The 26,022-nt window shown below is 48.9% G+C and overlaps 1 protein-coding gene across 1 annotated transcript; it reads right to left on the reverse strand.

Annotated features, from left to right (window-relative positions):
• Positions 1-164: 164 nt before the first annotated feature.
• LOC127223608 (sodium/potassium-transporting ATPase subunit alpha-2) lies at positions 165-25,153 on the reverse strand. The gene is made up of 23 exons (XM_051186312.1): positions 24,985-25,153; positions 19,993-20,097; positions 19,707-19,766; positions 17,377-17,580; positions 16,829-16,942; positions 16,453-16,587; positions 15,483-15,600; positions 13,232-13,500; positions 12,217-12,415; positions 11,985-12,094; positions 11,657-11,791; positions 10,807-10,996; positions 10,514-10,689; positions 7,465-7,601; positions 6,839-6,989; positions 6,588-6,756; positions 6,240-6,394; positions 5,756-5,879; positions 5,422-5,567; positions 5,102-5,232; positions 2,955-3,056; positions 2,726-2,817; positions 165-1,719 (listed from the first exon to the last, which is right to left on the reverse strand). The coding sequence occupies exons 1-23, from the start codon at positions 24,994-24,996 to the stop codon at positions 1,691-1,693; spliced, it is 3,063 nt and encodes a 1,020-aa protein (XP_051042269.1). The 5' UTR covers positions 24,997-25,153; the 3' UTR covers positions 165-1,690.
• Between the last annotated feature and the right edge of the window lie 869 nt (positions 25,154-26,022).

Raw genomic sequence — 26,022 nt, forward strand, 5'->3', positions numbered from 1 at the left:
ACAGGGTCACCAGTAAGGATCTTGTAGCTGTTCCTTTACCAAATATATCAGGACTGATGACACTTTAGCCTATGCATTTGCTGAGTCTAAAGGGGGAGTTCTAAAGTGCCTGAAAAGCATACTTGGAGACAGACTAAATATGCCACGCCTAGCAATACTCTTAATTTACTGACCAAATGACTTCTTTATTGATTTGCAAAGGTAAACTTTTGTGCAAAGTCAGTGATCTCAAATTAATCAGGCCTGAATAAATATGGTGTCCTATTTAGACTTCTAGCCCAAGGCCATGACTTACGATAAAGCAAAAGTCCACTGCGGTGAGACAGTAGCCCTTGGGGGCTGGCCTAATGCTTTTCTTGTCTTTCATGGTTCCATCCTAGGCCTTCCTATTTTCTTGCTGTCTCTGTCACTTGCTTGGTTCGCTCATATAGGTCCAGCTAGTCAATGCTTTCTAGGCCAGGCTTAGAGAATGGACAGCAAAATGTTACATGAGAAGGGAGTAAGGCAAGACAACTCTATACCATAGGAACCTGAAGCCAGCTTCCTGTCTCTAGGAAAATGGGCACTTGCCTGGGAGTGGTGGCCCTGTCATCTGAGAGGTCCAGGGCAGATTCTCTTCAGATTTTCTCTCTTGTCTAAAGTTCTGACAGCCTTTTCCAGGACCAGCTAGGCAATACTGGAAATGACATGGGTTCAGCAGGATGGGCATGAAGGGGAATGAGCGGGAGAGCCGGGGGGTGGGGACTGGCAGCTAACTGGGGTCTCAGAACAGCATGGTGAGCTTAAGAAATTATTCTAAAGAGAGGGGTGTTCCCAAAAGTATGTGGTTGAGAAGGCTGGACCTTCTGTGACACCTGAATCTTGTGGACAAAGAGCCTTGTGACCACTACCCAAGGTGGCACACTGCCTCCTGGTCTTGCCCCTGCTGCTAATCTGACGTGATGGAAATTTGATCTGCTCAAGTGCTAGCCTATAAGGGCAGGACACAGAGCCAGAGCCCACCCCACCTACCTGGAGACTCAAGGGGACAAACTTGTGGTCACTGCCTACCTTTTCTCCCTTTGTCTCTTTCAGCCAGCATGTCCCAATCTCTCCTTGCCAGCCCAGCTCTCCTCTCTAGGTTCTTGACTGGCCTTGGCTGGGAGATACTCCTAATCTCCCCAACCAGCTTCCCTTTCTGGCCTCAGGCTCCTGGACCCACAGAAGGACAGTTTTGTGTTATCGAGGTCTGAAGGAAAGACTCAGGTAGGAAGCTAAGGAAGGCAAGGATGGGAAGCGGAATGAAGCCAGAGATGTGAACACTTGACGGTCTGAGAGGATTTCCTTCTGGATTAGACAGAATTAACCTTTGGGTGTTGATCTGTTTGAAGAACACAGGTGAGAGTAAAGGGCTGGGACATAGGGAGGGCTGGGGTAACCCTCAGTGCTTCAGGAAAAGTAGAGACCCTGGTAGAGTGGGATGAGAGGGATCTGAAGAAGGGACCCCGGCATACACTGAGGGTTCACAGTTGGAACAGTCACCTCAAGCTTATTTACCCAAGCCTGCCACTTGGTTCACTCGGTTACCTCATTCTGTCTCCCTCAAATCTTCCCCTAAAATACAACCCCAGTTTTCCCCAGCTCTTCTCTCCACCACCCCAGCACCACCTCCAGAGCACCCCATCTCTCCCATTCTTCTTCTCCAGTGAGCTCAGTAGTACGTCTCCTTCTCCACCCAGCCTGTTAGAGAGATGGGATAAAGGTTGCAGCAGGAGCATAAAAAGAAGCAAAAGATCAACCCCAAGGGCTTGAATAGCTGAGGTCAGAGGGAAGAAGTCTGGGGAATAGGGCAGAGATAAGGACCAAGCCCTCACCTTGTGGGTGGGCTGTATGTTTTTAAAGGGGAAGGAGGGGACAAACCTGTCTAGAGGGGAGGCCTGTATTTCATTCAGTAGATGCTGAAAATGCCTCCTGGGCTCCCCAGGTAGCAAGTGTCTAAGGAAACAGCTGTCCCACTGGTGCTAGGAAGAAATGCAGTGGAGGACCGGCAGCCCTTTACAAATGTTCTGGGAACCAGATTTCAGATTTTATGTGAAAACACTGAAGTCTTAGATGCTGGGTCCGGTAGAAAACCACACATCTGAAATATTGGGCCACTCAACCCAAACACTGTTCATGGACCATGTGTGGCTTGTAGGCCATCCAGTTCAATCCAGAAAATGATCAAAAATGCTTTTCCAGGGGGAAATAATCGAACTCTCGGTTGATGCCTGAGAACCAGGAGCCCTGTGTCCCGGTGCCAGTTCCTATTTCTTACCTTATGATCCTAAAGGAAAAAAAATCACCTCTGTGCATTGCTTTATCAGCGAAATGTGTATGTGACTAGATGACCTCGAAGGGCCCTTCTAATCTGATGGTCTGTAATCCTAGAGCAGTGGGTCTCAGGACCTCTTTGGCCAGTTGAACAAACGTTTTACAGGGGTCACATAACAGGCATCATGCATGTCAGGTATTTACATTATGATTCATAACAGTAACAAAGTTACAGTTGTGAAGTAGTAATGACAATAATTTTAGGGTTGGGGGTCACCACAGCATGAGGAATGGTTGAGAACCATTGCTCTAGAGGAAGGTGGGAAGCCTTGAAGAACTGTGTTAATCTAGGTGGGATACAGGAAGGGTCCGGGGTGTGCCTGCTCAGGGCTTTTGGAACACCAAAAGCCGTCTGCAGAGAGGAAGTGCTTACCCCCAGGGTAGCGCCTTAGGATGAGCTTTCGGACTTCATCATAGATGAAGATGAGGAGACTGTAGGGAAAGGCACAGAACCACCAAGTGACCCTAAAAACAATGGAGGGGAGTGTCAGGGGCTTGAGAGGGCTGACGCAGCATCACAGAAGTGGAATGGAAATGAATTAGACAGCCTGGGTCCCAAAAGGGGCCCGAGATTTCCCTTGGCCACCTGAAGAGACACTCACTTGAGTGGGTACATTCGGAGAGCCACCCCCATGCCCGGACAGTAAGACAGAAAGGCAGCCAAGGCCGTCTCTTCTAGGAGCCCAAAAATCAGGATCTTGTTTCTAAAAGGCAAAGTAAAGAAGGCAGTTAGCATGGGAGAGGGTGTGGAGGGAGAGCTCCAGGGACGCACTCCTGGGGGCAGAAGGGTAGGAGAGGAGGGAAATGTGGGGGGTGGGTTCTTCCTCCCTATTCTCTTCAAACCTCTTTTCATGCTTTATGTAACCAAAGAAAAAAACATTTATTTCCTTTCCTTCTGCTTGTTCTGTTCACCCCTGGTTACTGTCTATACTACATATATCCACTCATTAAATAATTATTTCTTATATAACTCAGTGCCAGAGATGCAGTAGTCAACAGGGGCCTGCTCCTAGACAGCTTATAATTGTTATTGCTTCAGGCCCATGGGCTGGGAAGATACCATCTTCCCAACAAGGGGTCTTAAAAGCTCCTGTGGGTGGAGCCCATGGATGCCTTCCACCTCTCAGCATCTCCTACAGACTTGGGTGGTTGCTCATCACAGACACTGAATGAAGAGGATGTTTGCAAAATACTGATCCCAGCCAACACTTGGGCAGGAAGAAGTTAACCTATATTCGCTGCATCAGGAGTTAAAAGCACGATGGAACACATTTCTGAGGGCAGTTTCTGGAATCAGACCTGCCAAGTCTATGGCTAGCTTAGCTACTTCCTGACTTTGGGAGGAGGGTTAAAGCGTGCTTAATTTCTTAGAGCCTCATGCTTCTTCTCTACATATAATACGCATAAAAAGACAAGTTTTCTTTAGTTAAACAAAACATGGGACAATGTCTGAAGAGGACATAGGGCTATCTCATTGCTTTTCTTCCACACAACCCATATTTTAAATGATTTTTGTCTCAGGTTACACTTGGTAGTAAGTGGTGAATACATCAAAGTTTATTATAAATATTCATGGATTCCCAGTAGAACTGGATTAACATGCCATCCTGTCTTCTTGGGGTTTGCCCAAGGGTGGCCTACTAGAAAACCTGGCAGTTTCTTGCAAGTAAGTGCCTGGTTCATATGGCTTTTTGAAATACTGCTGGGAGGTATCTCTGAGGACTTTCAACTGCCCAAGGGCAGAAGGTGAGGCCCAGGCACACTAAAGCTGCCTCTGGCCAGGTGGTTTGTGGGTATCAATCCCTGTACTTAGCCACAGTCACATTGATTCTTTCTTATTTGCCTCTTGGATGGGCTGAGTTAATTAGTTTGGTTTCCTCTTCATTCTCCTGTGTCACCCATATGCTGCCCTGTAATTGTGTGATACAAGACTGTGCCTAATTTCTTAGATTTTTCTGGGACAAAATTCATTTAGGGAATAGTGGCCTTTGTTTATAGTAGGAAAAATAAATACAAAATAGAAACCAGCCTGGCCCCTTCAGTATACAGTGCCCATCTGTGTTAAAATCACCAGTGACCGAGGCGCCAGATGTATAGCAAACGAACTACTACAGTGTAGGGTGGAGACCAACCTGGGAGGCCCTGGCCAGCTGAATGACCTTATCAGCTACCCTTGGGGGTTTGTTGCCCATGCAGGGTACAGTCAAACCCACCCTGGCAGAGCTGTGTGAGGTTAGAGCGAGGCACTTAGTTCACTGACTGACATGTGGTTCCACACTGTAGGAAGGCCCCTGGGCAGATGCAGAAACCAGAGGTCAAGTGCCAAGTGTTGGTGTGGAGTACAGGAGACCTGACCCTGGGTTTAGAACTGGGCAAAGGATATGGCTAGGTGCCACTCAAATAAGGAATGGAAGAGGAAGAGGGTAAGAGGAAAATAAGAAAAATGGATACGAAAGTAGGAAGCCATGATAAGGTTATTTTAGGAGCAATGTTAGAATTCAGTAGGAAGGGTCTTGCCATTCTGTTCTAATCCTCAATGAGTGTGTGTGTGTGTGTGTGTGTGTGTGTGTGTTTCAAACCTGGCTATGGATAAGTAGCTAGGTTATTACAACCACATACCTTATCCTTAGCAAACCTGAGCCCTGGGAGCAGAGGTGATCTGGTATTGGGATCCTGGCCTATACTGGTTGGTGACCATGTCTAGAGGACTCTGTCAGGGTGGTAGGTACTGGTAGTGGTAGGCACTCACTTCATGCCCTGCTGGAAAACTGAATTGCGACGGGTCTTGCAAATGATGAGGTCAGCCCACTGCACAACCACGATGCTGGCAAAGAAGGCCGTGTGGCATGTGAACTCGACCACCTTCCGCTGCTCATAGGTCTGGGCAGGAGGCAGGCCGAGAGAGGTAAAGTGTGAGCAGAAGGGATAGATAGCAAACAGCACACTTTAGGCAGTTGCTAAACTTGGCGCTTAACCCATCTTCTGCCCCTAGCTTGCTCCTGGCCAATTCCTGCCAGGCCTTCAGCCCCACCCCTTCTGCTTTGCATACACTTACACAACTGTGCTCACCCATTCTTGTCCATAGCTGTCCTCCAGGTCATTGGTAGTCCGATCATCCCAGTCAAGGCGGATTCCCAGCAGCCGTGATGGTAAAAACCCGTTCTCTGCCAGTATCACAAAGTAGGTGAAGAAGCCGCCCAGAGCCTGGATCATGCCTGGAAGTGGTTGTAAACAGAAGGTGGGACCTGAGTAGAGAAAGAGGCAGGAAAGCGGCCACCCCTCGGGAATGGAGATGGAAGTCTCTGGCTCTCAGGGAGCTGAACTCTTTCCTGAAACTTCACTCATCTCTCTTAGGCATTAGAAGCTTTTGGGGACACCCTCCCAAGCCCCTGGCTGGGCGCACCAATCTGTCCATAAGCCATGCTGATAAGCCTCTCGTTCACCAGCTTGTCTGTCTGGGAGTTTCTCGGCTGCCGTTTCATGATGTCGCTCTCAGCTGCCTCGTATGCTAATGAGATCGCAGGAACCTGTGCACAGAGAACGTGGGGAGGAGAAAGTGTTGGAAGAGATCTGGGAAATAAGAGCAGCAAATGCTCAGTGAAGAATCAACAGACTGCAGTACATCAGTATTTAAGATCCTGTTATCACTAGGGGTATAGCTTAGGGGTGGAGCGCTTGCCGAGCATGAATGAGTCCTGGGTTCAGTGCCGTCCCCTACATGACAGGGTGGTGGGGAGAAACTTCCTGTTTTCCTCCAGGCCTGGGCTTATCTGCTGTCTACTAGTTGGGGTCTGGCCCTTGCCCTGGTGCAGCTCCTCTGTGGGCTGTTCACCCTACCCCCGTTCTGTGTGACAGCCTGGTCTGATTGTACTCCACTCTGATCTCACCATATCTGTGCCCAGGTCAATGCAGAGGATGGTCACAGTACCCAGGGGCAGTGGGATGTTGGCAATGATGAACAGCAGGAAGGGGGTGATCTCAGGGATGTTGCTGGTCAGGGTGTACGCAATGGACTTCTTCAAGTTGTCAAAGATCAGGCGGCCTGTGGAGAGGTTCTGAGGGTATCAGGGAGGTTAGAGGAACTCTCCCCCGCCCCAGGCCCTGGGATATGTTTGGCTGCTCATTTTTTCTAAGAGGAAGGTTTAAAGCTGAAACAGCTCGGAATCTTAGTGTGAGAATCAGAGGAAACAAAAGGTCTGGCTTCAGACATCCTGGATGTCACACAGCCTCCTCACCCTCCTCCACGCCAGTCACAATGGAGGCAAAGTTGTCATCCAGAAGGATCATGTCAGCTGCCTGCTTAGAGACATCAGAGCCAGAGATGCCCATGGCAATGCCAATGTCAGCCTTCTTCAGTGCCGGGGAGTCGTTCACCCCGTCACCAGTCACTGCCACAATAGCTCCCTGGGGGAAGATGCCAAACGCGCTTGAAGACAAAGTCTTTGCCTGTCTGGCCCCTGACTTTTCTGCTCGCTGTCTTGCTCACCTGCCTCTGACACCCCTCCACAATGATGAGCTTCTGCTGAGGGGAGGTCCGGGCAAACACAATCTCCGTGTGGTCCCTGAGGATCTCATCCAGCTGTTCTGACGTCATGTCCTTCAGGTCCGACCCATGCACTACACACGCTTTGGCTTCTCTGGAGGGTAGAGGCAGAGACAGCTGACCATCCACACTCGTGCCAATCCTGATGCCCCTCCCTGCCACCCCCACCCCGTCTGCCATAGCTCCTCTGTGAGGTGGGACTCTGCTAGCTCTACTACTTCTCTGAGAGAGAGAAGGCAATGCTACATCTACCTCATGCAGTACCACACAAGTATAAGTGCTGTTTGCTAGGCATATCTCATCCCTATAGCAACTCTGCTGTGTGGACAGCATCTTGATTTCATAACTGAGAAAATAGAAGTTCAGGACTGCAAGATGTTTCCAAGGTTACACAGCTCATCAGTGAGTGGTACAGGCTGGACACAAACTTGTCTGGGGGAAATGGCCATTAGGCTGGCAAAGGAAAGATTTTAGTCTAAGGGTACCGAAGATGCTGTCCAGATATGCCCAAGGTATCCTCTGTGGGACAGAAGGTGTGACCCAGGAATAGGTCTTGGTAAAGGCCTTACCTGGGATTGACTTGACTCACAGGAATGTTGAGTCGTGCTGCAATGTCCTCCACAGTCTCGTTACCCTCTGATATAATGCCCACACCTTTGGCAATGGCCTTGGCTGTGATAGGGTGGTCCCCAGTCACCATGATCACCTAATAGGAGGAAGACAGAAAAAGAAAGCAGTGTTGATTTCCCCCCTCCCATTCCTTTCCCCAAATCATGTAAAGTTAGACTAGTAGATGTCTGAGGCTGGTGAATCCCAGCCAGAACACGGAGGTGTGTGTGTGTGTGTGTGTGTGTGTGTGTGTGTGTGTGTGTGTGTGTGTGTGTGTGTCCTCTACTCTCTTTGAGACGAGATCTTGAGTTATGTAGCCCAAGCTGGCCTCAAACTTGCAGGATCCTCTTGCCCTCTTGCCTGTGCCTGTCAAGTGCTGGGATTATAAGCATACATTACCATGCCTGGGTTGTCTGGGAAATTTCTTTAGGAGTTTGGCTATGTGGGAAATGAGGCAGTCAGAAGTGGATGGGTACATCCCCTAACAGCTCTTCCCCTTTTCCTCCTCCTCCTTTTATTATTTTATGTGTATGGGTGTTTTGTCTGTCTGTGTGTCTGTGTACCACATATGCACCTGGTGCCTTGGACACCAGAAGAGGGCATCCAATACCGTGAATGGTTATGAGCTGCCATGTGAGTCCTCTGAAAGAGCATCCTGTGAGTGATCTTAACTGCTGGGCCAGTCTCCAACCTTTAACTGCTCCCTCTGAATATAGTGAAGGAGATCAGTTTTGTGAGCATTCATGATTTCTTCAAGGTCACAGGGACCCAGTCCTGACCCTCTTTCTTGAACTCTAACTATATTGCAACTGTCCCTCTATAGCCTCTCTCTCTCTCTCTCTCTCTCTCTCTCTCTCTCTCGTGTGTGTGTGTGTGTGTGTGTGTGTGTGTGTGTGTGTGTGTGTGTGTATGTGTGTTTCTTACAGATGCTTTAAACTTAAGGTCCATGCTATACTTCTCTCTGTACTCCCTGTACCCCCCCACCTCCAGCTCCTCTCTTCTTAGATATCATCTGCTCTATTCACTCTGTCCTGTTCTCTTCTGCATCTTCCTACCCCATGCCCAGCTTGCTCACCAAGTTCTCAAGAATGCTTCTCAAGTGCAATTATGTGTCTTCACTGCCTTTGTCTCTGTGTTCAGATCTTTATCCCTTCTTGGGCAATTAATCGTGCACTTTCAATCTGTCTCCCTATTCCCAATTTCATCTTTCCCCCAAATCTAGTCCCTCCTCCATTAGGTAGCCTTAAAGTAGCCACAGTTATGGCCTTCCGAGGCACACAGGTTAAGGCTCAAGTCTGGCATTTAAAGGAAATCCTTCCAACTGGCCTTGACTCAATGTTTCCGTCCCAATTCCCACTGCTCCTTGCCATCTCTCCCCTGTTGACCCATACACCTCCACCCCCTGATAGTGTGGGCATGTCCGGGCACGAACTGTTCCCTGAGCTTGCCATGCCTCCCTTCCTTTATAGCCTGCTGAATCCTCTTCAGCCTTCAAGGCCCAGGTCAAATATCATCCCTTCTGTTAAACCCTGTCTAGTTCTCAGAGGCAGAATTAACAGCTCCTGGTTGAGTTGTCCATAGAGTCCTTGCCCAGCCTCTGTGCTATTTCTCCTCATGCCGAGAGGCACCTGACTGGGCAGAAAGAAGGAGTGTGGCTTCCAGACAAGCCAACTGTGCTTTGTAATCCCAGGTCACCTCTTACCAACAGTTCTATTTTGGGGAAACTATTTACCTACTCTGAGTTTCTATGTGTTTGTGTATTACAGTGGGGGTAATAATGCCTACTTTCCATTCTGAGTGGTTATTGTGGTCAAAACTGATATACACACACAGTACCAAGATTTCTGGTGTGGTGGTTAAGAAATAGACTGCCTTGTCCCAAATTCTGACTTTACAACTTACTATCTATGTGGTCTTGGGCTTGCTATTCTGTGCCTCAGTTTCTCTGTAACAGGGAAGATACTTGTGCTTACCCAGAAGGCCACCATTCTTAATGTTTACAGCAGTGTCTGGTGCATATAAAAAAATTAAGATAACTTATCGTTGGGGCATCTAAACAATAGATACTCAATTACCTCAACTCTTTTGTTTTGTTTTTTTTTAGGGTTTCTCTGTGTAGCATTGTATACCAGGCTGGCCTTGAACTTAGAGATTCCATCTGCCTCTGCCTCCAGAGTGCTGGGATTAAGACTGTCCTATGATATGTTTAGAAGCATCTGCCTCTGTGAGAGATCTTGAGATGTGGAGGCCAGGCCCAGTTTCTATTCACCTTTATGCTCCCAGTGGGCTACAAAGACTTGGCTCTCAGGGAGCAAGTTGAATTGCATTGTTCAAAAAAAAAAAAAAAAAAAAAAAAAAAAAGAAGAGCAACAGACGGCACCAACAGAACTGGTGAACAGAAAAAGAGGATGTCAGGGACCCGTCTTGGAAATAGGGAACTGAGTTACTGGATACTTGGTTGGTTTATTAAACAACTTGGCACTTTACATGGTGCCCAATGCACAGTTGGTAACAATAAATATTTGCTGAATGAAGAACAAGCCAAACAAATGAGATAGAATGTTCAGTGAGAAGTGGTTGTGGTTGGTCAAGAACTCAGTGGGGAGTCATGGGTGAGTGAGGAGAATATGGAGTGATATGGGGAGACCGTTGGGGCAGACGAGAGTTTACTAGTCCCCATGCCAAATGGATAGACTGAGCAGTAGGGCAGTCAGATAACCAAGTAGCCATGATGGGAGTGCCAGCTGGTGCTTAGAATGAGGAGGGAAGGGTGCACATGCAGGTGGGGCAGTGAGCTGGGCTAGAGGACAGGCATGGGCAGAAGGAAGAAGCAGGAGCTCTCGCCAGGCACGCACTTTTCTCTGAAGATGGACAGTTTCTCTGTGTCAGTGGGAAGGAGGCCACCAGGAGCCCGTGTCTCCTCAGGACACAGCTGCCGTGGCCCCTTGACCTCTGGCAGGTGGACAGGCATACAAGGACAGAGGAGGGGGATGGGAGAGAGGCCAGTACCTTGATGCCTGCACTTCGGCATTTGCCCACAGCATCTGGCACAGCTGCCCTGGGTGGGTCAATCATAGACATGAGCCCCACAAAACAGAGCTTCTCGGTGGGAAAGTTCAGCTCATCTGTGTCAAATTTAAAGCCCCGAGGAAACTTCCCAGAAGGCAGGTTCAGCTGACAGAAGCCTGAGGAGGACAGGGGACAGTGAGAGAAGCAGAGTGGCTACCTGGCGGCCTCCAGGACCCTCGTGCTAGGGACACGACCAAGGCTCAGGACAGTCCTTCTCAACCCTGCCCCCTTACCTAGCACACGCTCCCCGAGTCCTCCCAGCTCCATGTAGGCGTTTTGAAAGGCATCTTGCATCTCCTTGTCCAGAGGGATCTCCTTGCCCTGTACCAGGATGGTAGAGCATCGGTCCAGGATGCGCTCTGGGGCTCCTTTCATCACCAGCACATGGCTCTGGGGGCTGTCTTCTCTCTCATGGATGGACAGCTGGAGAGGAGAAAGGCGGTCGGTCACAGGGGAGACACGATATCCTGGTGGGTTAGCACAGGATCTGAGAGGAAGCAGCTTCTGAGAAGGAATAGCATAACTCGTTTGTTCCTTAACGTAACTCTGATCCATCAAAGAGTGTCACAAAGGAGAAAGTATGCCTGGAGGGTGTTTGCGTATAGTCCCAAGTCTTAAAATCTGAGAGTCACTTCCATAGGACAGTGACTCATTTGACAAATAAGTATTAGGATCATTTAGGGCAGGCGTTGTGCTAGGGGCTGGTTGGATGGTTTTCATTATCACCCCACCCCCATTCCCCAGTGACCCAGGAACTTTACCTCCAATGGTGCATGCAGAGTAGAGCTGAGACTATTTTTGGCATTAACAGACACCTAAATACTGAGGGATGCAGTATAGGAATTAATGGAAGTGTGCTTTAGTTATATGGATGGCAGTGTTGGAGGACCATTGCCAGTGCATGGAAATGGGGGCTATCGGAAGAGGAGAGGAGACGGTGACAGGTTGCCAATCAGAGGATGATGGCAAGCATGCATGTAGCCAGGCCCTTTGTTGGCTCACTTTCTCCTATTGAGGCTCTGTTCACTCACTCTCCTCATTTTTGTCCCTCTTTCTTTAAGTGTCCCAGCAGCCCAGCCAGACCTGATATTTGTTGGTAGAGTTGAAGGGAATTTCTGCCACTTTCGGGTTCCTGTCCCTCATCTTCCTCACTGAGCCACAGGACAACTCAATGCATTTGAGCAGCGCTGACTCAGAGGCATCACCAGCTGTGTCCCGCTGCCAGAAGAAAATAGAATTCAGTGTCACAGTGGCAGGAGGGAAGGCAGTGGAGGATGGGAGAGACAGAGCACCAACGGAGGTCACTGAAGGCAGCTACAGGATGTGAGAGGGAAAGCTGGGCATCAGCAAGGGGGCTTGGGGGACATTCCCCTAACACATCTGTGTCTGTACTCACTGATTGACCCCCTACCTTAGACACAGAGATGTTCTCCTGCCCAGCCTTGAAGACAGCCCGATTGCAGAGACCAGCAATCCGAGACAGGGCTGTCCATGTCGGGGACCGTTTGTCAAAAGTAGCCCCTGGGAAGAAACAAGAGAGAAGCTTGGCTCCCTGTTCGAGTGTCCTCACACCTTTGTCCCCCTCTTCTGCCAGGAATCAGCACTAGCTACTTCCCTACACCCTTTCTGGAGCACCCAATCACCGGACTGATCCTCAGTGGTGTCAGCCTCGTGGATCTGGTTGTCGAACCACATGTGGGCCACCGTCATGCGGTTCTGGGTGAGGGTGCCCGTCTTGTCGGAGCAGATGGTGGATGTGGAGCCCAGGGTCTCTACCGCCTCCAGATTCTTCACCAGGCAGTTCTTCCGAGCCATGCGCTTGGCTGTCAGTGTCAGGCACACCTGGTACACAGACAGGAGAATAGAAAGATCCAAGTCTAGAGTGCCAGGTGTCCATGGCCAATTGCTATCCTGAAGCTCTGTTCTTTTTTCTTTAATCCTACTTACAAATAAGATTGGGTGGGACCGAGCAGTAAATAGTGACAGTTCAACATGAGGCACGTTGAACTGGTTCCTAAGTGCATTAGTAGTAAATGCCCAGCAGAGTTGAACATATGACTCTATAGCAGACACAAAGATGTGAGAGCCACCGACACAGAAGGGACAACAGAAGAAAATGGATTTCTTTGTGGGCAACAAAGAGGAAAATAGAGAGGGTCTGGGGCTTGACAGCCATTGAGTGTCTGTGAGGATACAGGACAGGAGAACCAGGATGGTGACACATCACAGTAGCTGATGAAGGACAGAGTGCAAGAGGGTGGACAGGCGTATCCATTTCAGTAGCAGAGTTAAGGATGAGAGCTGAGAAATATCACTGGATTTGCTAGTTAGTCACTGGTGACCTTTGAAAGAGTCTTTATAGCAAGTGAGACAGGATGAACCCCAGACTGCATCGGGAGACAAGCACACAGATGGTGAGGATCATGACCATAACAAGCCCCCCAAGAGAAGCTGAATGCTCAGACACAGCTCAACCTCCAAATTTTCAAGTTAAAATGTGCGCCTTGGAAGGCACACATTAAACAATTTCTGCGTACAGCGTCTGCTATGTGCCTGCAGGGACTTGAAGGGAAGAACATTGCTGAAAAGCAATAAGCAACTGTGTTTGCATCAAATGGGGAGAAGGACAAGGACAGCACTTCGGCCTGATCCACTCACAGTAACAGTGGCCAAGAGCCCTTCAGGCACGTTGGCTACGATGATGCCGATGAGGAAGATGACTGCCTCCAGCCAGCTGTAGCCCAGGATGAGGGACAGCACGAAGAAAGAGACCCCCAGGAACACTGCCACTCCTGTGATCAGCTGGATGAAGTGCTCAATTTCCATGGCTATGGGCGTCTGCCCCACCTCTAGGCCAGAGGCGAGGGTGGCTATGCGGCCCATCACTGTCCGGTCACCTGTGGCAATCACAATGCCCCTGGCAGTGCCTGCAATAGAGGAAAGGACAGAGAATGTTTGCTAAGGAAATAAAACCATCACAGACTAAATAAGCCAAAGACTAACCCTGGAGGCTACTTTTAGTAAACCAGGCTTACCCTCCCTGCCTAGATCACCAATCTCAGACTTAAACCTTTTCTATTTGGGCCTGAGACGACATCTTGCAAGTAATACTAAAGTTCAAATTGAAGAGATTCAATAAATGAAATAAAAATTGCCTGCAATATTTCAGCAATCAATCTTATTCTAGACATTTTTCAAGAGCATGTTATAAACAGAAGGAAAGTACTTATTGATTTGGGGGGAAGGGGTTGGACTTAAGATTTTCTTGGACCGGCAAGATAGTTCAGTGTGTAAGGGCTCTACCTGCTATTCTCGATGACCTGAGTTCAGTCTCTGGAGCCCATATGGTGGAGGACAGAAAGAACCAAGTCCTGAAAGTCTTTCATGTGTATACTGTGGCAAGAGTGTGCTCACTTACACACACACACCACACACACAACACACATACCACACACACACACACACACACAACGCACACTCACGCATACACATGCACAATAATAATTACAAGAATTTTTTTTGAGACAGGGTTTCCCTGTATTGCTTTGAAGTTTGTCCTGGAACTAGCTCTGTAGACCAGGCTGGCCTCAAACTCACAAGAGATCCACCTGCCTCTGCCTCCCAAATGCCAGGATTAAAGGCGTGAGCCACCAATGCCTGTCCAGAGATTTTTAATTAAAAAAAAAAAAAAAAGATCCCAGTATTAGGTATGAATCTCTATAAAGGAAGTTAGGTAATCAATCATTCGCCATGTGTGACATTACAGGGGTCTTAGGGAAAGGAAGTGTGATGTGTGGGGACAGCATGCACATTGAATGCCTGTTTGAATGCCTACCTAGGGGCCAGTAGTCAAATGGAATGACTGTGTGAAGCACTTTGACTTGTGCCTGTCTCATAGCAGGCACACAACCAATGTGACTTCCGCTCATATCCTCTCCTCTCTTTGGAGCTAGCTGCTGAATAAGCAATATGAACACCTTATCTGACCCTTCAAATACATTCCGTTATGGGAAATGTATGATAAATCAGAATCTCAGTACATTAAAAATTTAGGAAATTTAATGTGTAGTGATTTTTATTGTAATTCCAATTCTCTGAAGGAGGGAACCAAGCCCAAAGAACCAATATATGGAGTAGAAAGAGTATCAGGGAAAGAAAAGTATGGAGTTGGGATGCAAAAAGCCATTCTTTATCCCCATGTGAGAGAGGTCCATGGTCTAGGAAGCCTCTCTCTTGCCACCTCCTACCCACAGACTCTTTCCCAGAGCCAGCCCTGCCTGAGCTCCCTAGCTGGACCATAGAGTATGGGTTGCAGTTGTGCTTAGCTCCTATTCTTATGTGGTAAGAGATCCCAGAGCTCTCATTCGCCACCAGCGTTCATTGCTAGAACCCAGAACTGAGATGGGACAGCCAGGGCAGACAGCACATTATGAGAATTTTCTTTTCATCATGGCCTACATGGATGATGCAGCCTGAAGGAGGGCCTGATTTTCACCGGAAAGTTTTCCTGACCCAGACTGAGCCTCCAGTTTCTAATCAAGAGATGAGGAAGGAAGAAATTGGCCCAGAACTGGTCTAGAAGACATCACATGACTCCCCACATTTCTAAGAGTCAAGGCTGTGTGTGGGATGCATCTTGACCCAGCATCTGAAAGTTTTGTGGGAGGCTTTCAGTCTGGGGATGGGTAGAACAGAGAGCTTCTTGAGGAGAGGTGACTTCCAACAGAGTCAGTCTGCCCTTGGCCAATGCCTGCTCTCCAGAGATGACTATTTCTGCAATTCTCAGGGCCCTGTTCCCTCAATGCCCTTTACATACAGAGCTTTTGCCAAGTAAGTACAGCTTCAGGAGTTAGACCCTTCCCTGCACTGTGCTGGGATGACATGCGTTCTTGGGAGGCTAGCTTCTCACCTTCCACGCAGTTGGTAGAGAAGAAACAGATATTGCGGGTCTCCAGTGGGTTCTCATGGGTGAACTCAGGGGAACGGGTCTGGGGCTCCGACTCCCCTGTTAGGGACGAGTTATCCACCTGAGGAGGAAGGGGCGTGGTCATCAGACTGGCAGCAGTAGTGCTGTGTGAGCACAGCTGTCTCCTGAGCCAGATCCAACCACCCTCAGTCTTCATGACAACAGGGACAAAATTACACTTGCCCTCATCACATATTTATGGCATTACTCAGCTATTGCTCCTTCTTTGGTGTGGATGACTGACTGTTCCTGACTTTTATGTGTCTTTGGGTTATTTACTTAACCCACAAGGCCTTCATTTGTCCACCTGTAAAGTGGGGAATGTAAACAAGATCATCGTGTTGCACAACTCCAGAAGTACCACCAACAAGGCTGTCTGTGAAAATGCTGCCTCCTGGGGTTGCTCAAGCTGCAACATACAGCTGCCTTCATGTTTACATCATCTTTCCCCAGACACCTCTTTGTGTAGCCAGGCTGGGCTGACTTTGAACTCCCCATCCTCCCGCTTCCACTCTCTACCTGCAGAGAACTAAGATTACAGGTGTGAAGACCCAGCTCCTTCATCTTTATTTCCTTGAATTTTTATTTATGTATTATCCCTGGCTCTCTGTAGGCCAGGCTGGTCTGGAATCTTTCAGAGTGAAATTGGGCAGAGTATGTATGGCTTCTGTTACATAAATGTTATTCCATATACAATGGCTATAAAGTGGCTGGATCAAAGAAATCCCAGGGCATAGAGCATTCCTAGCACAGAAACACAGAGGTAGCATGTAGCTATCATATACTGGAAGGGGGTTGAGTTGGGAGGTGCAGAGGAGACTCAATGTTTGCAATTGAGTTTCTTTTAAACTCTCAAGAGGGCCTCTTTTGACTCTATACAGACCCAACTAGTTGCTCTTGGCAACCTCCTCACCTTGCAGCCATGGGAAGAGATGATCCGGAGGTCAGCAGGGACGCGGTCCCCACCCTTCACTTCTACTAGGTCTCCTACCACCACCTCCTCCGCATTGATCTGCATCTTCTCTCCCTCTCGGATAACCAGAGCTTGCTGTGGAAAGGCCAGGAGCACCTCATGAAACACTTGTTTCCGCCTTTGCTCTCAATCTGTTGCTCCCCCTCCAAAGGAGGAGAAGAAACCCCTACAGCTTCAGCAACAAAACTTGTTTCTGGTGTGGAGAGCTGAAAAGGCTATTTTCTGTCCATCTTTCTTCTACCTCAAGACGGTAAGAGGTGAGCCATCTCAGAAACCTTATGCCCCAAGCTGGATGGAGCCAGTCCCTGGCATCTACCTGAGGCACCATGTTCTTGAAGGAGTCCATGATCTTGGAGCTCTTGGCTTCCTGGTAGTAGGAGAAGCAGCCGGTGACGATGACTACAGCTGCTAGCACGATACCTAGGTATAACTGGTAAGGAGAAAGGGTTCAAAGGACCTGCCATTTCTCACCACTTGGGATGAGCACTCAGAGTCATCCCATGTGGGATTTCCCCAGCCTTCGTCTGAGTCCAGGCGTGAGAATGACATAAGTCTTTCTCTCCAGCCTCCCCAGTCTAACTCATATTCCTAGCATGGAAGAAGCAAAGAAATGAGTTCCCATGACTGAGGCTTTTCTGCAGACCAGCCTCTTTTAGTGGAATGAGTTTGGAGGAATCATCTCTCATCACTGACTGTATGTGTTGGAGGATGCTCCACAGGTTATGTACAGAAGCCTCACCTCTCTTCATCCTGAGGTACTGGGACTGTGATCTCTTGTCCCCGAGCCCTCCCTTTCACCTTAATTGGATTTGAGAGTTGGAGCACAGAGGCATTGGCTGTCCAGGGGTTGGGTGCGTGGCTCACATTATCATTGGATGGTTCGTCCTCCATGGCCGCCAGGATACCATAGGCGAGGAAGCAGAGGAGGGCCCCGATCCAAAGAAGGATAGAGAAGCCCCCAAAAAGCTGACGGCAGAACTTGACCCACTCAGGAGTTGTCGGGGGTGGCGTGAGGGCATTGGGTCCATCCCGAGCCAGAATGTCCTGAGCGCGCTGGTTGGTGAGGCCCTAGAGAGTGAGAAAAGGGGTGGGAGGAGTGGGTGTACGGAACAAACCTGACCCTCACCACATCTCTCAGCGTGGTGGAGAATAATGTGCAGCTGGGGGGGGGATTACCCTGTGGTTGGAAGGGGTGGGAACGTCAGGAGGGACCACACAGAGAAACTAGTGTCTATAAATGGGACTTGCGCCTTGAGGCTAGAAAGACTCTTCACTGTAGCCCCGCCTTTGGTTATTCTTGGGTTGAAACATATTTTTGTTGGGACAGCAAGGATAAGCACACCGGAAAGATTCCTTGTCAGACCACCCTCGTGTCTTCCTGCAGATCCTTCCTTTCTCCAGGGCTCCAGGGAAAGACCCTGCCCCTCGCACAGCTTTGCCCCTTCGTGTCATGTGACCTATCACTTTCCAAAGAAAACCTAGCCAAGCTCACTATTCTTTAGGCACCAGGCTAGACCAAAGGCCATTTTCCGGATCCAGGTAGCCCCCCATGCTTGATTCTAGTGTGGTGCTTACTAGGTTGCCCTGGAATTCTGTTTGTGTGGTTTTTGTTTTTAAATTTTGTTGTTACTGACTTTGAGGAGGATTCTCTTGTTAACTCCATGTCATTCATTCACCTACTTTATATATAAACATTGAGCCTGACTACATGCCCAGCACTGGGAAGGATCTAGAGACAGGCAAGCTCAACAAAGCTCCACCCACAATCTAAATGGGAAACTTGCATAATCATAGAAAATAATGTTAAAAAATGGGAGCATAGCGGGCCGCTAGTGCCACATGCCTTTAATCCCAGCACTGGGGAGGCAGAGGCAGGTGACTCTCTGTGAGTTCCAGGCCAGCTTGATCTACAGAGTGAGTTCCAGGACAGGTTCCAAAGCTACACAGAGAAACCCTGTCTCAAAAAAACAAAAAACAAACAAAAAACAAACAACAACAAAAAAAAACAAAACAACAAAAATAATGGGCATATAGCAGTTTAGGAACAGAGACAGAAAGTAATGTGCCAGGGGTATTATCAACGTAGTTTTTGTTGTTGTTGTTGCTTTTTGTCTTTTGTTTTTTAAGACAAGGTATTATTCTAGCTTGGAAGTGACTTTATAGCCCAAGCTGGCCTTGAACTTGTGGCTGGCTTTACATTGTTTTCCTTTGTTTGAGCCAGGATTTCAATATTTTGTCTAGGATGGTCTTGAATTGTTGGGCCCAAGTGTTCTTTCTGCTAAGAACCTAGGGCTACAGTTGACCACCATAGCACTTATACATACATACATACACACACACACACACACACACACACACACACACACAATTTTAAACTAAGGATTGAATTTAGGGCATCACACAAGCTACACGGCACTCTGACTATTTAAACTACATGCATAGCCCTCTTTGATTTAGTTTTATGACAGGGACTCTTAAGTTGTCTACTCTAGCCTTGAACTTACAATCTTCCTGCCTCGGCCTCCTAAATAGCTGGGGTTACAGGTGTGTGCCAGTGCACCTAGCTTAGAGGAACAATTTAAAATATTTTTAAATGATGGGTTTGGCAATCTGGCTGTGGCCTGTGTTCATTTACATAACCTAGCTCATCCAAGGACAGGAGACATTCATCCTGGAGAAGGGAGAAAGGAGGCTGAACACACTTTGGGGCACAGGATTAAGTGAGGGGTGTCGGCCTGGGGGCTTGGGTACAAATTCAGCAAGTAATTTTCCCTGATTCTCCTTGCTTTAATAAACAGGCTGACCATGCCTGACAGAGCTAGGGTGAGGATTAAAGAAATGGCCAAGCTGCCTCTGATTACAGAGCCACTGATGCAGGGGGAGCCAGCAAGTACTATCACAACAGGGATGAGTCACCTTGCTGGCCCATGTCTGTCATCTCTGAGAGCAGCTGCTTGAGGCAAAGCACAGAGCCTTGCCAGGATCTGAGTCCTGGGTTCCAAGGGATTCTAGCTTCCAGACACACAGGGAAAGAGGGGGGAAACAGGGGGCCTAAAGTCTATTTCTGACTGTGCCACCAACTGATCCCATGAGCTCTCATCCCTGGGCTGCTTCCCTCACCTGCAAAGGGCGTTGTGTTCTAGTGTTGACTCCCCCACCTAAAGCTGCCTCTCTCACCTCGCGGCTCCACTCACCTTGGACAGATCCACTTGGTATTTTCGGCCCAGCTCATCCAAGGACAACTTGTGGTCATCCTGGGGAAGGGGAAATGCGGACACTTTGAGAAAGGAGGCTGGGCACACACTGGATGGGGACACTTTGGGAAGGGAGGCTGGGCACACACTGGGGGCACAGAATTAAGTGAGGAGCATGCGCCTGAGTACAAAGCTTCTTTGGCTGCCCGGTGGCTGCTGGTGTGTGACTGTCGGAGCAAGCAGAGCTGTTCCTGCATGGCCCTGATGAAAGCAACGTGGTCCTTACCATGGCAACCTCCTTCTTTAACTCATCGAGCTCCTTCTCTTTCTGTTTCTTCTTGCCACCCCCATTCTCCGCAGTGGTGGCGGCAGGCGAGTACTCACGCCCTGCCTGCAAAAGGAAGGGAGGACACAGAGGATCAGGGAGACTGTCTGGGGCCTGTTCCCACCAGCCATGGAGGATGTCCCAGCATGGGAATCGGGGTGGTGGGGGAGAATGGAAGCAGTAGGTGGAAGAGCCCGGCAGAGCCGTGAGGACCCCCACATTTGAATCTGTTTACTATGCGATATGGGATTCTGCCAGATAAAAAAAGAAAACACATAAACAATTTAAAAAACATGATCCTATGTTATTTGAGAGAATCCTGGGATTGGACAGGGATTGTGTTGATGGGTAGGGTATCCTGTGGGAATGTCTTTGCCTAGTTTAGAGAGGAATCCTGGGAAACCAAGAGAAGCAGGCGTGGTGGTGGGAATGGAATGGGCAGGGATGAGGGACTGGAAGATGCTAATGGTAACAGATTCAAGTCTGTCTATAAAGTGGGAGCCCAGGGTATGCTGAGAGCCCTCACCAGCCTGCTGGGCAGGCTTACCTGGAACTGGACAAAGGCAACTCACAGACCTGTAAACCCAAAGCACAGCTGAGTTCCCTTTGTCAAGAAGTGTTGCAGGGGTTGTGGAGGGGTTGGGGAGTAGGGGATGGTGCACGCCTTTAATCCCAGCACTTGGGAGGCAGGGTCAGACAGATTTCTGTGAGTATGAGGTCTACAGAGTGAGTTCCAGGACAGTCAGAGCTACACAGAAAAAAAAAAAAAAAAAACAAAAGTCTTTAAAAAGTAAAAACAACGCAAAATAAAAAGCAAAAGAAAGAAAAAGAAATGTATATGAGAGTAAATAGAGAACTGAGATCATTTCAAAGTTATGATCCGTCTTGGGCTTCTGTCCAGGTTAGCTGGGTGTTTTGTTTTATTTATTTATTTGTTTGTTTTTTTCAAGACAGGGTTTCTTCTTGTAACAGCCCTGGCTGTGCTGGAACTTACTTTGTAGACCAGGCTGGCCTCCAACTCACAGAGATCTGCCTGCCTCTGCCTCTTGAGTGCTGGGATTAAAGGCGTGTGTCACCAAGTCCGTGATTTTGATAGTGATCTTTGAGATACCCATTTACCCTTATCTTCTGGGCTACTGCGGGCTTTCAGAGTCTCATAGGGGCCTCTTGAGGGAGATGGTGGGGATTCTTCATTCAGATGGAGGCAGCCTTGGAGGAATGGGTTAGGAGAGGGCTAGGAAAGGCCAGGGGCATTATGTATAGATAGTGTGAAAAGTACTGTCATCTCCTTCCATGGCTCTCCATCTCCCTCAGGATACAGGAGGTTGATAACTTTCTGGCTTTTCTATGGATACTGAAGGCTACATTGAGCTTTAGAAGTGGGTTTTGCTACTTCATGGTTATGACTGGTGTTTTCCATAAAGAATAGTTACCTGGTAGAAACATTAGCCTGTGCGTTTTTTGTTTGTTTTGTTTTTCAAGATTATGCATTTGTAGGGTGGGGTTCATTTTCTTTTCTTTTTAAAGCATTTGTTTAGCTGACTAAGTAGAAAGTAGAGGAAGTACTCATGAATCTCTTACCCCTACACTTGGACAGCCTCCCTCCCTATCAGCATCCCATGTTGCTGGAGTAGTACATTGTTTCCTCGCTGCCTCTCAGTGGCCATAGCTGTAATGCTGGCGGTGTTTGTTCTGTGGATTTAGGCAGATGTCTATCAGTGTGGATTTCCTGTTTCTCTAGCATGTGGCTGTGCCATCCTGAGTCCTAAGTGCTCCTGGATAATGTATTTTCACTCATCAGAGTTAGAGCGAACCTGGGGAATATGACAGCTGCTGTGATCATAAGAAACCTTACAAACTTAGTACCCTGAGTAACAGAATTCTTCCCAGTGATGGACACTTGTTCCAGGATTCAAGGACCTAGGCAGAAGGAGGTGTGTGTGCTCTTGGAGGCTGTGTTGCTCAGATATTCTCCATGTAGAAAGGGTGACCAATAATACATCATGCTCTCTTCTCTATCTGAAATACCTATGAATCCAGTCCAGTCTTGATCTTCTGAAGGCCAAGCATCCTGGGGAGACTGAAGTGGCCATCAGCAGAGTAGAGAAGGACTGAGAGGTAATCTACCCCTCCCTTCCTCAGGTTATGCAAGAGGCTTCCTTTATTGTTTGGATTGAGAGGCTTTGGTCTCTTTGGTGAGGCAGGGCTGAGTAAAGGATGGGAAACCACAAAAGGACCAAATGCAAGAAAGCAATCTGGACAGCTGTCAGTGTGATCCTTGGAGGCTTCAGGGATGGGGGCCTCCCTCCAGGAAAGGCATGTGTTGGGGGCCAACGAGCAGAGCCCAGGGTTATCTGCACATTTGGTGTAAAATAAAATATGTGAAAATAAGGGTCAAATGCCCTCTTCTGGAGGTGGGAATGGTGGCATGCACACCTGCATTCCCACAATTCAGGAGGTGGGGGCAGGAGGATTGCAAGTCCAGCCTGGGCTACATAGTGAGATCCTATCTCAAACAAATAAACAAATGCATGTTTCTGGAGGGAAAAATGTGCTGGCTCTTGCATGTTGGTATGTTGGATTGTGCCTGAGCTAAACAACTCCATGTGGTGTGCACCCCCCTCCCTCCATTATCCCTTAAGTGCAAAGCTTGGAACACACTGCCCTTCCCCCTCCTCCTGCCCTGGCAAGGATCTCAGGCTCCACAGCCAGGAGCCTGCCGAGATTTGGGGCCAGTGGCTGCCCAGGGAAGAAAGAAAGAGGAAGCGGTGACCCTCCCTCTCCCTCCCTGCTCTTCCCTCCCTCCCCTAGCCCAAGTCCCTCTCTTTGGGTCTTGAATGCTAAAGGAGAACAGAGAGTTCTTTTTGAGAAAGCTAGAGTCTGGGACAGAGTGGGGGTAGCTGGAAATCAACCAACGATCCCTGCACCCCCACCCCCACCTCAGCCTCTGGCTCCTTCCCACCAGTGTGATTTCTTCCCTCAACTCCCACACTGCCTTTCACAGCCACACAGTGATCGGCTGGAGTGGAGGCAAAGCAGGCCACAGAGTGGACTGTGGAGAACGGGAGTTTGTGTTCTGCTGGGCCTCCCTGGTAGGTAGGACTCTGAGCTCCCAACCTTAAGGTCCCAAACTTAACCCGGCTTTTCAAACCAAGGAGACCAGACCAACGGCAGCCTCACTCAGAGCCACTAGGTTAGGGGTACCACAGGTTATAGACCCAGCAAGGGTGCTGGGGGGAAGTTCCGAATGGGGAAATTCAAGGTCAAATTGCTTTTCATTTATTTCTTCCTTCCTTTCTTTTTATATGTATTTATTTATTTTTGAGACAAGGTTTCTCTGTAGTTTTGGAGCCTGTCCTGGAACTTGCTCTGTAGATCGGGCTGGTCTTGAACTTACAGAGATCCTTCTACCTCTGCCTTTCGAGTGCTGGGATTAAAGGCATATGCCATCACCACCCCACTCAAATTGCTTTTCAAGTAGAAAGAACTCTGTGAGTTAGGTCCACCCTGCTGTAAGGTAGAGTGGGGGGTGGGAGGCATCCTCCCTCTCTGACCTGCTTGGCCCTGGCCTTTCAGAGGTTCTGCGTCTCAGCTGGACCTTCTTTCCCTCTCTGTGGGGAGCAGGAGATACCCAGCTATTGCTGAAGGTCCCAGGACAGTATGCCTTCCTATGACTGTGACCATTTACTCAGGGAAACCCATTGCCCATAGATAGCCCTCACTCCCACTCCATCTATGCCCCTGAGAGCACAAAGGCTGTTCATTTGCAAATTCACCTGCTGAAACATAGTGTGAATTTAGTTATGAATGCCTGTAGCACTACCAGCTTACTGGGAGCACAGGGGTGTGAGATTGTGGGTACATATACACATGTACACACACACACACACACACACACACACACACACACACACACACACGTAAGCACAGTACTCTTCTATTTCCAGTTCCCACCCTAACTCTGGAAACCTGGTGGCCAGGCGCAGAGTTTCTCCAGCTGTTGAGCTGAGCCCAACAACATGTCCTCGCCTGACTCCTCCTTGGGCCCAGAAATTGGCCCTCAGCACCCTGTGGCACTGTCTCCCTCACATTTTGCAATGCGTTGTCAATTCCTTTCCCTCCATGCCCTCTTTTGCCAGAATTCCACAAAAGGAGAGCGGCCAAGGGCGCGGTATGTAAAGGGATTGGGTCACTTTTCTTCATATGGGAATTTCATTTCCAAGAATTGGGAACCTTGTCCTTGCTCTCACAGACATGGCTATCAATCTTTTCATTGGCAAATCCATTGCTTCAGGATGCCATGGGCATGGACAGTTCTCACCAGCCTTTGGAAAGGTCCCCGAAGCCTATAACCAGGAGCTGAGGACAGTGTTTCTGGGAACATCCGGACGGGTGCTGGGGTGAGGGTTGGGGATAGATCCCTGCTCTCCCTCTCAGCTGACACTGGCATGCAGGGCTCTTGGAGTTAGTGTAGCAAACTGCTTGGTGGCTCTGAGAGTGGGGTGTTCCACAGCTGCTTTGCAACCTCAGGCTGGCCCCTGTCCTCTTTGGCTAGGACCTCAGAGGAATAGATACTTTCAGTGGGTAACAGGGGCAGGTGAGAACTGACAATACCAAATATCTCTTCAGCTGAGAGGCCAGGAACTGTGGTGAGATCGGAGGGATTTGGAGAGAAGAGATGAGGGGATGGAGTGCAGGGAGATGTAGAAGGGCACTTGGGTAGCTTCTGGGCTAGTTGTGGGGGAGGAGGAGGCCAGGGTGGCTGCAAAAGAGGATAGTACTTGGGCTAGCACTGTGGAATCCACAGTGCAGCTGGGAGACTAGTTCCAAGTTCAAACCACCCCACTCGGTCAGCGTCTCTCACCATCCCTCCACATCCCATTCCCACCCACCCCTTCTCCATTGTCTTCCTCACCCTCCAGAGAGTGGCCCCTGATCTTTGGGGATACTCACCCCACGACCCATCTTGGGGTAGAGTGGCTGAGGGGACCTAGGCTGAAAAGGTCACCAGGAGGATCCCAAGACCACACCGCCTGTCTGAGGCAGCTGGAGACCCTGGCAGACAGACAGAGACAGCCTGAGCAACAGGGTAGCTTTAAATAGGTCCCTCTCCCCCTCACCCCCGCCTTCCCCTTCTCGGGGGAAAGAAACGTTTGTTGAAACTGGATCCCTGAGGACTCCTCCCCTCCCTCCCCTTCAGCTACTGGCCCAGCTGATGGTCCTGTTTTGGCTTGTGTCCCCCTCAGCTACCCTCAGCGCTTTCCTATCCCATGGTGGCAGCTACAACAGCTACAACAGAGAGAGAGAGAGAGAGAGAGAGAGAGAGAGAGAGAGAGAGAGAGAGAGAGAAGCAAGGAAGCAAGGGGAAAGAGATGGGGAGGGGGCGGTTAGCAGGAGGAAAAGATATGGCCCCTAGGGAGGAGGCATTTGCTCAGGGTCCTAGGATGCCAGAGGTCTTGTGGACTAACTACCTATATTTTCAAGTGAGGAAGCTGAGGTGATAAGAATTCGGCAATCTGAGTAGATAAGACAGAAGCAGAATCTCCCAATTCCACATCCACTTTCCCAGAAAAAAAGCAACAGTCAGGTCCCTCTGCTACTGAAGCTGCATGGACACTGTGACAAAGAGAGTTAGAAGTGGGGCACAAGATGACTCTTGCATTTGAAGCTCCTTGCAAAGACCAGCATCTGGAGATGGAGGAGAGAGAGTCCTCCTAAGGCCTCCCAAATGCAACCTCTGAGCCAGGCATGTCTGACTTGTTGCTCCTGGCCTGCATACACACCGAGATAGCTACGCATCTGGCCCAACACAATATCCTGAATTCACTTCAAACATTATGAGGTACTTTATAGTGGCCATTTGTTTTTGATAAGATCATTGCATAGTTCTCCTAGATGATGTGAATGTTGTAGATGACAACTTTGTGTCACAACATTTAAAAGTTGGCCAGACCTGCAGCCTGTATTCAGGACAAGCAAGACTCTCCTAGA

This window comes from Phodopus roborovskii, unplaced genomic scaffold, assembly GCF_943737965.1.
Source record: "Phodopus roborovskii unplaced genomic scaffold, PHOROB, whole genome shotgun sequence".
Classification (NCBI taxonomy): Eukaryota; Metazoa; Chordata; class Mammalia; order Rodentia; family Cricetidae; genus Phodopus; species Phodopus roborovskii.